Consider the following 14,576-nt stretch of genomic DNA (forward strand, 5'->3'; position numbering starts at 1 on the left):
TTTTACTATCTCCCTCTTAACAAACTCCCAGCCATCTTGAACTCCCTTTCCTTTTAGTATTACTGTCCATGGGATCTCACCCAGCACTTCCCTAAGCTTTATGAAGTCGGCTTTCTTAAAGTCGAGAAATTGAGTCCTAGTATGCTTGGCTGCTCCTTTCCGCTGTATAGTAAACTTCAGAAGAGCATGATCACTCACGCCTAATGATCCTTCCACTTCTACCCCACTAACCAGGTCATCAACATTGGTTAGGACCAGATCTAGTTGGCATGATTTTAATCTGTTTTAGTGCTTTTTAACTTTTGTATGCTTCAAAGCAGGGTTGTAAAATTTCCTCGATCTTATCGTTTTCTTTTGTGAACTTCAGTGTGTTTTGTTTTTACAGTCAAGCGTGGTTATCAGTGCTGTGAAAAAACCAAATAATAAATGCAAACAGCTAAATACATATAAGAGATCGTCATTGAAAAGTAATTGAACTGGAATAGAATTAAAGCAATATAAAAGTCATCAGATTGGTTAAAATACAGAAAATGAAAACAGTGCTGTGCTATTCGAAGGCCTTTTCTGAACAAATACTGCACTGACTACGGGGAGGCCTGAAAGGCGCCAGAGCCCAACGACAGCCTAGATGGCTTAAAAAAAAGGGACAAATTCTTTGTGCCTCCACTGAAAGCCACAGGAAGGGAGAGTGCCATTGTGGACTAGTTGGGCCCTTGGCCTGATCCAGCAGCCTCTTCTGATGTTACCTTGGCATGCTTTTGACTGTGAACTGTAGTTAGGAAATCATTCACACGAAAGAATCATGGATAGCACAGGTATCCTGACATTGGTAAGCTCATAAACACTCTGCAGTGTGATGAAAAGAAACCCTGTGTCTGTATTCAACCACCACATCACACTTGCTCCATAACATTTGCTTAATTCCTATAGAGTGGGAAGGGGCATGAGGGCTGTCTAGCCCAACCCCCTGCAAGGGAGGAATCTTTTACCCAAGGTGGGGCTCAAACCCACCACCCTGAGATCAAGAGTCTCATGCGCTGCTCCAGGCAATGCAATGCGTGCAGTGCAAAGCAAGTTGTGATAGTGGACAACAATTCAATGCTTATGTTTTTGCTTTGTGAAAAATCAGTAAAACAAGTTTGAAGATTTACTTTATCTGTTTACCACCTGGGGGGGGGGGGGCATTTTAATTTTTTTAAAAAAACCATCCATTGGGCAGCAGCTGAACCCCCCAGTCTAACAGGTCCTTTCCACTCCCCACACAGTGCAGTTTGAGACCCCAGACTGGGAATGGACGTCCCTCGCCGCTGCCTCTTCCACGCACAAAGAACATTGGCGCCCACACCTGACGGGGAGCTCCAAGTTTGTCCGGTCGCAGAGCCCTGAGCACAGCCTTCCTGCTGCGGAGCGCATCGACCCCTCGCTGCCCTTGGAAAATCAGGCGTAAGTGATGGGAGGTGCCAGCAAGCCACGACACCCGCGTAAAAATGCATTTGTGGGCCAGCACCAATCTTTCTTCTTTTGTGCAAGGAGAGTTGCAGGTAGCAAAGGACTGTGAGAGATCTGTGGGGCCTTGGAGGGGAGTGCCAGGTGTAAGGGGAAGCAAGGGGGTTAGGCTAGATGACCCTTGAGGGCTTCATCCAACTCTCCACTTCTATGATTCTATGAGTCATTTATGCTACATAAGGGAGATTTTGGCTGTGTATACTGCTTTTTTGTTTAATTTTTAGTTATTGCAATTATTTAAATAGCAACATATCAAAAGCTCATTGGGATCCTTCCTGCATGATGGTGTGTGTGTGTACAGGCAAACCCCCCCATTTAAGTGGGGGTTATGTTCTGAGGCACGTATATTTGAAACACCATTGGGGAAGCCTGCAAACACCCTGTTCCACCTCACCCCATTACGACACTTTTGGTGACGTTTTTGGGTCACTTCCAGGTTTGGTGTGGTCTGCATGTGTGCAGTCATGCACGTATTAAATGCGCATAGATGGGGGATTGCCATACACACATACACATGTGTGTCTGCATGCAAGTTAGTGTAATACTGCTATGCAAAAAAGATAGAGTGATTTACAATCATTGTGCCTCATGTTGTGCAATGAAAACCATGCAGAAATGTTAAAACCAGAAATTAACAAACTGTGATGGACAGATGCATTCCTAAGTAGACCGGGCGGAACAGAAACGTTTTCAGCGGGTATTTAAAAGTTGAGATGGAAGATTCCTGCTGAATCTCTAGTGGCAGTGAGTTCCAGAGGACTGAGCCAATGAGAATAAAGACTCCGTTTATTGTGTTGTCAGTTGAGCCTTGCCAGTTGAACGGGAACGGCCAACAGTGCTCCTGCAGATGAACTCATGATCCCAGAATCAGAGCACTGTGGAGTTGGAAGGGACCCCAACCACCATCTAGCCCAGCCCCCAGCAATGCAGGAATATTTTGCCCAGCCTGGGGCTCAAACCCACGACTCTGAGATTAAGGGTCTCACGCTCTACTGACTGAGGTACCCTTGACCTAAGTTGTTCAGGTCGAAGGTACTTCACTCAGCGGTGGGTGGTCCTGAGGTGATCTTCATCTAACCCCTACCCCCCCCCCATGGAAATCATCCCATGGGGGGTCAGCACTCTGGTTTCTTGGCTTCAAGGGGAGTCTGACTCCATGCATATGCAAGGAAAACTCTTGGCTCCCTCCAAAAAATCCTGGAAATGGGGGTTTGTTAAAGGGGCTGGGAATCACAGCTCCTGGGAGAGGTAAATTCCTGTTCCCAGTATCTTCCCCCCCCCCCCCAACTTGTAAACATCCAATGAAGCTGAACGTGGGCAGATTCAGGACAAAGGAAAGTCCTTCATGCCGGGGGGGGGGCGGGCACCAAACTAAATCAAGCTTACCAGAGGTTCCCGGGTCCCCGGATTTGCAAATCAGTCCCCTGACAAAATCCATCCATTTAGTAGGAAGTTGAAAAGTGTCTCCAGATCCATTGAGAAAAATCTGTTAACCTAAATGGCTTCAAAAGATGTTTGTGGAGAAGGGGTCTCTCCGTGGCTGGAGGGGACAGTGGCTCTGCTCTTCATCCGCAGGCAGAGGCAGCAATGGGGCTGAGCTCCAAGGAGGGAGGGTTGGGGGCATCTGGTCGGCCATGGAGAGAGCAGGAGGCTGGCCTGATCCAGAAGGGCTTGTTCCACCTTGTGAGTTAGAACTCAAACGGAATCCTCCTCGGAGCAGACCCATTGGAATTAATGGACCCAAGTATGTTATCCCAGCAGGATTACCGTCAGAGACAAGGCACGGAGCAGGAGGCTTTGAATAATCAGAGTGCAAATCTACATATGTGCAGGGGATTATCCCATAGGCCTGGTGGTGGGAGGTCTTTGCTGCTGCTGTTCAGCAATGCAGTCGGACCAATGGACACCCCTGTGCCTGGCAAAGATTATGCAAAGCGATGCCCAGTGGCTTGATTTGCATAATTCATGCTGTTTCATTTGACCCAAGCCTGTTTGATAAAACAAGCTTTCCCAAAAGGAAAGTTCCCCAGCAAAGTCAAGGCACTGATTGGCCTCTGCAAGAAGAATATCTGTCTTTGAGCGAGAGAATTACAGGCCTAAAGACTCTGTAGGGGGAGGATCTCTTTTGGAATTTCCTCAAGCATCCCCCCCCCCCGGCACACAGCTGCATACATCCTTATGGACTAGGAACTTTATTTTTAAATTTGTTTTTTAGGGAGTGGAATTCTCCAGGCTACACTTAATTCTGTGGCTTTTTGCCATTCCGACAGAACAGTTTCAAAAGCAGTTTGGGATATTTCATTTGGGGTGGGGGGAGGGGTGTCTGATGTTGCTCAACAAGAGTAAGGCAAAAATAAAATAATCATGCTGGGTTCAGTTAAATCTCTCAGGCTCTGCAAAACTAGCTTTGAAGATCAAGGTTGTGTTACGTAAAAGAAGTCCCTGTCTCCCTTGCGCACAATTTCCGTCAGAGTCTGAATGGGACATTATTATCCTCTGAGTGCTATTGACTAATCATAAAGAATTATCATCATTGCCTTTCTTGTCATGTTTCTTAGATATTGTTGATGTTTTAATTTATTTTTCTCTGGGTAATTTTTCTTGTTAGCCGCTATTGACCAAATTATTGAAAATGTCCTTCCAGTAAATTGTCCTTCTACAGCCATGGGGAAACGGAAGGTGGGGCTGAAACCTCCAATCACGCCCCCCCCCATGTGCCTTAATTAGGGGCACAAAGGACCAGGGCATCTGGCTGTTAAACAGGAGTTTGGTGGTTTGAGCCCCCACCCCCCAGGGATGGTTGTGGGCGGGATTCCTGCATTGCAGGGGGTTGGACTAGATGACCATCTGTGTCCCCTCCAACTCTGCAATTCTATGATTTTGTTAGGAGTCTCGTGTCATAGAATCATAGAATCATAGAGTTGGAAGAGACCACAAGGGCCATCGAGTCCAACCCCCTGCCAAGCAGGAAACACCATCAGAGCACTCCTGACATATGGTTGTCAAGCCTCTGCTTAAAGACCTCCAAAGACGGAGACTCCACCACACTCCTTGGCAGCAAATTCCACTGTCGAACAGCTCTTACTGTCAGGAAGTTCTTCCTAATGTTTAGGTGGAATCTTCTTTCTTGTAGTTTGGATCCATTGCTCCGTGTCCGCTTCTCTGGAGCAGCAGAAAACAACCTTTCTCCCTCCTCTATGTGACATCCTTTTATATACCGGTATTTGAACATGGCTATCATATCACCCCTTAACCTCCTCTTCTCCAGGCGAGAGAACCTTCACTAGGAATTACCTGGACGCCCTTCTTTCATTTTGCAACTGTCCAGAGAGTGACGCTTCTCTTGCAATTTCACAGAGAGAGAGGTGCTTGTAGAGCAGGGATCAGCAAACTTTTTCAGCAGGGGGCCGGTCCACCGTCCCTCAGATCATGTGGGGGGCCGGATTATATTTTGAAAAATAAAATAAAAAATGAACAAATTCCTATGCCCCACAAATAACCCAGAGATGCATTTTAAATAGAAGGACACATTTATCCACGGGCTGGATTGAGAAGGCGACTGGGCTGGATCCGGCCCCCAGGCCTTAGTTTGCCTACCCATGTTGTAGAGTAAGAACACAATCACAATGTTTATTGTAGGAAGTGCCCAACTTGGATTGAAAAAGGATTCTAGTTCTAAGCCAAGTGTTCCAGAGAAGAACAAGGCAGTCAGGCTGCTGGTTGCTTTGTCCTCAGAGAAGAGAATCAAGGCGACCTCTCATCTTAGAATCATAGAGTTGGAGGGGACCCCAAGGGTCATCCAGTCCAACCCCTGCAGTGGCTTTCTCCTCCTCCATGACTTGGTCCAATCCTCATTTAGAGCTGCCCATGGTGGTGCCCATCTGCCTCTTTCGGGGTGGAGGTCCATCATTAAACAATATGCTGCCTGAAGGAGGACTTTGCTGTCTCCGTCCTGAATCTTCCACCATCCCATTTCACTGCATGTCTCCAAGTTCTTGCATTAGGTGAGGGGGGAGAAAGGTATTCTCATACTGACACCTGATAGAGACGCGTGAGGAGGAGGGAGCTGGAAAGAGGATGCAACTCGAGAGAATCAGTCCAAGCATTAAAGGACAGGGAGGTCAGCACAGAATCCAGCAGCCAGGCTGCTCTCCAGGGCAAGATGGTTGGAGCATCGAGTGCCAGGCTGCACTGCTGCGCATTAGTTTCTAGGCAGGCCCAATTCAAAGTGCTGGCCTGGACCTATGAAGCATCAAGGACCACCTCTCCCCTTCTGAACCTACCCATACTCAGTGGCAGACTTTGGGCTCTCAAGTTCCAGCGTTGCCCTGTGTGCCACTAAAATGTGCCCCCCCCCCCCGCTCCTCATGCCCTATTCTACAGCATTGTTGCAGCAACCCCTGACGCGCAGCGCTCAGTGTGGCTGATCTAGTCGGGCTACTCTAAAACTGCCTCTGCTGGACCCTGGATAATCCTCTGGTCATCCTTTGTGTGCCTCCTCTATGAGAGGTCCAGAGGGTGGCAACACGAGAACAGGGCCTTTTCTGCAGTGGCTCCCTGCTTGTGGGATGCTCTCTCCAGGGAGGCTCGCCTGGGGCCTTCACTACCTATCTTTAGGTGCCAAGCAAAAACGTTCCTCTTCCGCCAGGCCTTGGGCTGATTAACAGCCCATATCCTTTTAAAAGTGTTGGGGGGGGATTATGGGTTTGGGGGGGGTTGGGTTATGTATTTTGTGTTTTCATCTTCTATTTTTATGTTGTGAACTGCCCTGAGACAGTGGGTGGGTAGTATACAAGTTTAATAAAATAATAAAAAAGAATGAGGTGGAGGCAGTCTTGGGGTGGTGGGGTGGTACCCCGTTTTCCCAAAGAGACCATCTGCCGCTGGCTGAGGCCACTGACCTCCAAGGTCCCTCCTTGGGGCCTGCCCAAGATATTTTGGCGAGGGTGCTCCCTGCGCCAGGGAAGACGGGGTGAATGAAGATCTCCATCAGGAACATGGGGGAATCAGGTCAACCTTACCTGATAGTGAAAGTGAATCAAAGGCCATGGCGAGTGGAGACCTCAGAGTGCAGCTATCACCTACCTAAAGATGAGAGGAGACCGACAGTGGCTCTTATCTGCCTGGAGACCACTGTGGGGGTGTTGCTGAGAAGGATCCAGCCCCCAATGGTCCCCATGCAGGAGCAGCAGCAGCAAGCTACGCACCCGCTGGCCCTGGGAGTCCTGCCGCCCAAGGCAGTTGCCTCACGTTGCCACACGGGTGAGCCGGCCCTGGAAAGGATGCTAAGAGAAGCAAAGGTAGAGGAAGGGGAGTCTGGGCAAAGGGTTGAGGATTTGCAAGCCGTGACCCTGCTGGGCTCCCCCCCCCCCCCCCCAGGTGGTTTCACGGCACCATCAGCCGAGCCGACGCAGAATCCCTCCTGACCCTCTGCAAGGAAGGCAGCTACCTGGTCCGGAACAGCGAGACCAGCCGCAACGACTACTCTCTCTCCCTCAGGTAAGCGGCATCTTCTTCCCTGCCTGCACTTTCCAAACCGGGATCTTAAGGACATTCCAGGAGTTGGGCATGTTGACTTTTCCAGCTTTCAAATTCCAAAAACGAGGTTTGCAAAAAAAAGTTGCAACACAACTTGGGGATCTGAAATATATGCTGGTTAAATTAATCTAATTTAGTTTTGCTTGGCAAGAGGTATGTAAAATCACATCAAAATCCTTAAAGAATGACTGCCAAGTAATTGCAGGTACATTATATATTAATATTATTTTCTTATGATGATGATTTAGCATTTCCTGACATTTGCAGAAGGTACAATGGAGATACTTTGGTTTTTCAAAAGCAGTTTATGCACTTTTTCATCAAACATAGACTTAACAAGCTAAATGTTGTCGGGGGGGGGGGGGCGGAGAAATATGAAAAATGGGAGTTTTGCCTCCCAAAATGGCAGGATGTGCAAATAAAGCAACTAAAATTTCATGAAAATTAAAAGCTGCAATAAACTAGAAACATACAAGCTGTTGATTTTACAAAAATTATATGCTGCTTGATAATAATAATAATGATAATAATAATAATGATAATAATAATAATAATAATAATAATAATAATAATAATAATAATAATAATAAAAAACCTTGAAGCCTTGCAAAAAGACTAAAGCAACAAATCTATTTGCTGCTGCCTGAGTGCTGGAAGAAAGGCCTGCTCTCTGCTGCAAGGCTCGTTTCCACCTGGCCTGGGGGCCCCAGACTCCCCCTGGACAGCTCAGATGGGCCCCTGGGAGGCCACTGGGACGCGGCTGGACCAGCGCTTAGGTGGGGCAACTGGCTAAATTGTTGTAAAATGTTTTAGACAGTTCTGATTTTGATTCCTCTGTTTCATTTTTGTTGGGCTGGTGTTGGTTAAATGTTTACCTGGGGGTGGCAGTTACTTTAATATGGGTATAACTGCAAACTGTTGTTTGTTGTTGTTGATGCTGATGTTGGTTTTAATGATTTATTGGTTTGTTTGTTGCTTGTATAGGATATCTTGTTTTTTAATGTTTGATGTTTTGTTGTGTTTTATATGTTGTAAGCTGTGCAGAGTGGCTGGGGAAACCCAGCCAGATGGGTGGGATATAAATTATTATTATTATTATTAAAGCAACCAAAATATTCAAGGAATGAAAAAACAGCCCCAAGCCAAAAAGACACCAGACATTTAATCCCTGAAATTCATACACCCAAACCACAGGCGCTGTCTGTCCAGAGGCGACACTTTTACTTTTCCGCCCCACTGGGCCAGTGATATTGGGACACACAAGGTGGAGAGGGCAAAAAGGGGCTGCCCTGCTACTATGGGATGCTCCGGAGGCACCCAGCGGAGAGCGAGGGAGCCTTTTTCCTCCCCTCTCCCTTGCACCAGGATAAATATTTGATAGCCAGCCCTGTTGTTCAGACAGCAAAGAACATCTGTCCCTCTGATCTGTGCATGAATACGATGAAGCACTCATCGCTTGGGGCCTCCACGTGCGAGCGCATGGGCTCAGCGTGCGCCAAGAGGCTCTTCCATGCGTGTGGCGTTGGTTGATTCTGAAGAGGCCACCCTTTCTCTTAAGATCCATGTTCTTTAAATGCTTTTTGATGCTTGCTTTTTAAACCGATGAGCAGTGCAGTGGTTAGAGGGAGGGCCTGGGAGAGGCCAGGGTACAAATCTCCACTTGGCCACGACGCTGGCCAGGCGACTTTGGGGCCCAGTCGCTCTTTCCTCTCAAGGGTCGTTGTGGAGATTAAATGAGGCACCTGACCTTGAGCTCCTTGGAGGAAGAGGAAGGGATATACAAATGCAAAAATAGTAAATAAACGAGAAGGTTGAAATCTCTGCGCATCCCTAAAGCTGGGCTTCATTCTGGGCAGACCCAGGACCCTGCTCAGCCCCTCTGCCAAGCTTCCCACCCCCTTCCTCTGACGTGATTATGCAGCGTCTTAATCCATCAGGATTTATCCCTTGCCTGCAACGGAAGGGAAAGAGGAAAAGCAAAGTGACAGATGAGTTATAATCTGCGGCAAAAAGTCAGAGCTTGCGTTCCAGGCTTCCTCGACCCCCCTCTCCTCCCGAGTCCTTTGGTGCTTTGATCACACCCAGCCATGTCAACTGCGGTGGACGTGGCCTTTCATCTCCTTCCCTGCTCTGTCAAACCCCTAACATTAAAACGGCCTCTCTCCCTCCAGCACCAATTCCCTCCCCACCTCATGATCTGTGGACGGCTTGCTGCAGAAATGTCATTCGCCATGTTCCTGAAATTCACTCTTGCAGTCTGCTCTTTTCCACCAGCACCCTCTGCCTTCTGTTAGGGAACATTCACGTCCTCCAGCTTTGTCTTTTGCAGCCCAAGACTTGAGACCTGGGTCTCCTTTATGGGAAAGTCTGTTGAGCAGGTGCTTTTTATGTAAAGGAGTTCAGTCCTGACACCTCTGAGTAGGGCAGGATAAAATCCCAGCGAGCCTTTGCCTGTCAGTGCCCACCCTCCAGTATTTCTCAGATGAAAATAGGGACAATCCTATTCCACACCAGGAAGCTTCTCCTGTGTTTCATCTCGCCACGCGCATAGACGTCATATGCACACATACACCTTGAGCCAAGGGCAACCTCTCTGCCCAACCAGCCTTGCAGGGTTGTTGTAAAGGAAAAATGTGCCAGGGAAGGGATTGTGCACAACAGCTTCTACAGATAAATGGAATTAAATAAAATTTTAGTGGTAAGCTGACTTGAGTCCCTGTCAGGGAATAGGAGAGTAAATCCTTTTGAACTCGGTGCGAATGAGTAAAAATACTTTGGACTGGAGTGTACGGTTGCACAGTCTTGATCCTGTTACCTTGGAGTAAGCTCCATTGAATGCAGTGGGACTTACCTCTGATAGACAATTTATAATAAAGGGATAAACACGCCACATGTTTCCTAATAAATGGTTGGTTGCTGACGCGTTGCCATTTAAGAATTTAAAGTGGATTGGAGACATTTTCCTTCAGAATTATAGGAAAGGCCTTGTGTGCCAACTTCACCATTTCTTTCATTTCGTGTAGGTGCCTTATTTTCCTTGTAAACAGGACTCTTGTTTTTGCGCATGCACACACACACAAAACACTTTTAATTGTTCTCCAAGACGTGGAGGGGAGGAAAAAGGAAAAGCGGGACATTCTGGGATCAAATCAGAAACTGGGATGGCGCCTGTAGTTCCAGGACTGTCTCTGGAAAATCAGGACCCCTGGAGGGTATTTTCAGTTCGACATGGGGGGGGGGGGAGTGGTCTGAGCAAAGCAGCTTCCTTTGTGAATGAAAGCAGGACAGCTCTGGAAACACCTTGGCTGTGTTTTCTTTCTTAGCTTCCAAAGCCATGAGGACCAGCACCTCCTCCAACCCCCCCAGTGAAATTAAACCCAAGACCCTCAGCTGCTGGGCGCTGTGAACACAGAGTGTGGGGTGCAGACTCTGACTTCTCTCTCTCTCTCTCTCTCTCTCTGGCAGGAGCAGCCAAGGCTTCATGCACATGAAATTCACCCGGACGAAGGAGAGCAAGTATGTCTTGGGCCAGAACAGCGCCCCCTTCGACAGCATCCCCGAAGTCATCCATTTCTACACGGCTCAAGAGCTGCCCGTCAAAGGTGCTGAGCACCTCTCCTTGCTGTATCCAGTTGCCGTTCAGACTCTGTGAAAAGGACTCTGGCTGCTGTGGGAGCAAAGGGGATGCTGTTATATTCTTTATTTTTCATTTGATCCAAAGAGACTTGGCATGTTGAATGTCTGGAGTGCAGAACATCGGGAGGAGAGGCACCCCTTCGAGTCCTCCTGATCCTAAGCAAGAACAATGGACAGTCTACCGCCCGGCCACCTGCCCTCCAGCAGTGGGGAAGGGTGCCCTGGGGGGACCTGCTCTTCCCCACTTGCTGGGTACCCTGACACCTCTGCCCTTGCTTATCTCTGTCTCAATTTGCTGGGTTCTGAGCCAGGAGGCCCCCTTTTGAGGCTGCCCCCAGAGCCTGCTCTCCGTTTTGTTTCCCATTTCAGCCTCACAGCAAAGTCCACCCTGCTGATCCTGCCTTCATGGGGAGGGGAGAATGAGCCTTCTGAGATCTCAGAATGTATCTTGCTTTCCAGAGGCTCCCTGCTGTAGAAAATCGCAGCTCATGTTTTTCTGAATTACTCAAAGCAGCCAGAATTGGGGGGGGGGGGGGTTCCTGCACCCAGGGCTTGTTATTTGCCTCCACCTGGTAGCAGGCTCAGACTCCTGCAATATTTCCAATTTGTTTGATTGTCCCACCCAAAAAGCAACGCCCTCTTATCCTGCAACGTTTAGTGTGCCCAATTGTTGTTGGCACTCCCAGTGCATCACATGGATTGATTGATTTGGGAAGGACATCAGAAGCCGTCTCATTTAGCCCCCAGCAATGCAGGAAATGGGTGGCTGCAGCAACCCTGGCAGGTCGGCCTCTGCTTCAAAACCTTTTTGAGAAGGAGCGTCTTTCTTGTCCTGTTGGTTCAGGATCTCCCTCAAGGACCAGAGTCGCTCCATCCTCTCTCTGCAACAAGCTCTTGCAGCAAAAGCAAAACACAGAGTCTGGTGGCACCTTAGGCGGCTGACAAATTTATCATGGCACAAAGCTTTCTCTTTGTCAGATGCATTAAGGGGGATCTTACTTGGCAGGCAGATAAAGGCGGAAATTCAATTCAATTCAATATAAGTTTATTGTTCTTGCCAAAGGCCATGACAAACCCACAGCAAGAGTACCAATAAAAGAACACGGATCATGCGCCCATAATATCAGAGACAGGTTACCAGAGACACCAACAAACTCAAATCCAGCTTGTGTTCAAATTAAACCTCTGAATCACCATAATTTATAGCCTTTATATCTCTTTTTCCTGATTCCCGCCCTCCCCCCCCCCCCCCAGTCTGTACATAGAGGGGCGGTCTCTGTGTTATGAGGCTAGTATTGTCACTCAGAAGAAACCAGACCATGTCTGCCTGGGTGTGTCTGCTTTTGTGAAGAAAGGTTTCAGAAAGTCATGATCACCATCAGACCTTTTATTGGCATCACATCCAAACATCCAAAACAAATCAATACAGAATTACCACTTCCCCAGTGGCACAAAACATTTGCTAAAAGAAAGGAGGCAGAGCAGTCTATCGTCACATCTCCAGGTCTCCAGGGAGATCAGACGTCTGCAGAGTATTTCAACGACAAAAAAACAAATAGAGATATTTCGCCACTAAATTTGATGAGCTCCTGATCGTTCCCCAGTAATAGAAAATGTATGACCTCTGACTCTGGTTTCCATTTGGGGATGCAGAGTTGATCTAGAAATTGCTGGCGGAGATCAGCATATAGTTTACAATTGAGAACCATATGTGTGAGGGTTTCCACCAGGTGGTCTTCACATGGGCACGTTCTTTCTCCTTCCACCCTGCCTGAGAACCTTCCCCAAAGGAGGTCTGATGGATTTGAATTAAACCTGGCCAGCGAAAATGCCCTTCTTTCTTGAAAATGCCCTTCTTTCTTTCTCTGCAGAAAGTGATCTCTTGGGTCTCTATATAAGGGACAGGCTAGCAGATGGGGAGGGATGCCTTCCACCTGAGGCTGACTGCAAACACAGGGTCTGTCTGCATATGGGACCGGTTGTAGCAGCCATCCCAGACTGCAGTGGTCATCATTTGGAAATTCTCAAGGAAGTTGGCAAGAGTTTGATCACATAACCAGCTCCAAAATGCTCTCTTCTCGAGGGGTGTGTGTGTGTGTGTGTGTGTGTGTGTTTCTAATTCCTTGTGAGTTGGGCAAGGAAACATCCCCAAGAAACAGTCACCGATAGCACAGGTAGTGTGGCATTGGTAAGCTAATGGACACCATTTGCTAATTAACACAAAATGCTAATCAACGTTTTTATTTAACTCAAAGTCATGGCATGCTATATGGTTCCTTTAATGTTCCTTTGTTCTATATAATGGGCCACCTTGAGGGCAGTTTCAGAGTCTTCTCTGCTTGATGGATCTTGCCAGGTCTTTTTGTACCAACTTTTCCCCTAGAGTAAGAGCACTGGCTGTTGCCATTCCTGCTGCCAGATCCCGGGCCATTTGCTCTTTTGCATAGGGACTGACCCGTCTTGCCCACGGAGAAGGCAGAAGGGCATCTGACAAAGTGGGTTTGTGCCATGATGCCCTTCTTGTTAGCCGTCCAGGTGCCGCAAGACCCTTTGGTCGCTTTTGCTTCAAAGAGAGGAAGAGGGTGATTGGATGGCCTCGTAATTGTTGCTCCTCCAGGCTAAATGGAGCAGGAAGCTTTCAATGACGCCTTTCCTCTTTCTTATGGGGCAGGGGAGATGTGGGGGCTGCTGCGTTGGACGCTGGTCATGCAGGCAGCACAAGAGCTATTTGTGGCCCAGGACTGAGGCTTCTCCCGTCCCAGGCTGGGTCCTTTGTCGTCTCCCTCCCTTCCAAGCTCTTTTTGCCATCTTTGTTCCATGTTTCCTCGGGCATCTCGTGGGGGGGGGGGGGTCTGTTCCCTCTGTTTGTCCTGTGTTCTGGTGCAATATATTTCCTCCCTCTTTGCCACGATGGTGTTGCCTTTGCATTAAACTCCTCCACCCGCACGGCCCTGTCTGTCCCTTCTTTCCCCGTGAGGAGGGGAATGGAGCCCAGGGTGGGGGCAGCCACTTTCCATGCAGAGGGTCCCCAGGTGAGCCTCTGGTCTTTCCAGCTAACAAGGATCCGTTGGCAGGGGGTGTGGAAGTCCTCCTCTCTGCTTGAGATCCTGGGGAGCTGCTGCCAGTCAGAGCAGGCAGGACTGAGGGGTGCACAAATTGTTGCCCTGGGGTGAGGCATAGATAGCTCAGCAGTTTGTGCATTCAGACTGTACATCTGCACTGTGCATTGAAAGCACTTTAAACAGTCCTGGCTTCGCTCAAAGAATCCTGGGAACCAGAGTTTGCTAAAAGTGTTGAGAATGGTTAGGAGACCTCTTCCCAGAGCTACAGTTCCCAGAGCTCCCTGGGAAGAGAGACTGGCTGTTAAACCACACTGGGAATTGTAGTAGTGCCTTTAACAAACTGCAGTTCAAAGCAACTAGCAGTTGTAAAATTAAAGCAAGCAAGCAAGCAAACAAACCCAGAGACATACTGTACATTCATGCTCCATGCAGCATTGCTATCTGGTGCTTCAGTGACCCTGGGCAGACCCAGTGCACATTTAAAGCACATGACGTCCCCCGAAGCATCCCAGGAGCTGTAGTTTAGACCTCACAGAGCTCTAATTCTCAGAGCCTGTAACAAACTACAGTTCCCCAGATTATTTGGGAGAGATGACAAGTGCATTGGGTGTGCTTTAAATGTGTGGTGGGTTTTTTTGGCATCAATCCTCTGCCTGCCTACCAGATGCTGGGGATTTCAGAGTGAGGTGGGGATATTCCCATCATGCCTTGGTCTTTCTGGGTAAGTTCTATTCAGAGCTAAGTGGACTTCTGAGCCAATGCTTAAAAAGAAACAGTCATTTTGATGTCTCTGGCTCTGGCTTTTTATGTTTAGAAAACCTCTTTCTTTCAGCA

General features: G+C 48.1%; 1 protein-coding gene across 3 annotated transcripts in view; it reads left to right on the plus strand.

Moving 5' to 3' along the window:
* The window catches only part of SHD (Src homology 2 domain containing transforming protein D), a 37,670-nt gene extending 24,044 nt beyond the window's left edge, over positions 1-13,626 (plus strand). For 2 of the 3 annotated variants that reach the window (XM_028713453.2, XM_028713454.2), the window contains 3 exons: positions 1,266-1,443; positions 6,886-7,005; positions 10,510-13,626. In XM_028713453.2, coding sequence (XP_028569286.2) covers positions 1,266-1,443; positions 6,886-7,005; positions 10,510-10,696 — 485 coding nt within the window. In that variant the 3' untranslated portion in view covers positions 10,697-13,626. The remainder of the gene's footprint in view (positions 1-1,265; positions 1,444-6,885; positions 7,006-10,509) is intronic. The other variant, XM_028713455.2, reaches the window with a different exon arrangement.
* Positions 13,627-14,576: the final 950 nt, after the last annotated feature.

This window comes from Podarcis muralis, chromosome 18 (genome assembly GCF_964188315.1).
Source record: "Podarcis muralis chromosome 18, rPodMur119.hap1.1, whole genome shotgun sequence".
Lineage (NCBI taxonomy): Eukaryota > Metazoa > Chordata > Lepidosauria > Squamata > Lacertidae > Podarcis > Podarcis muralis.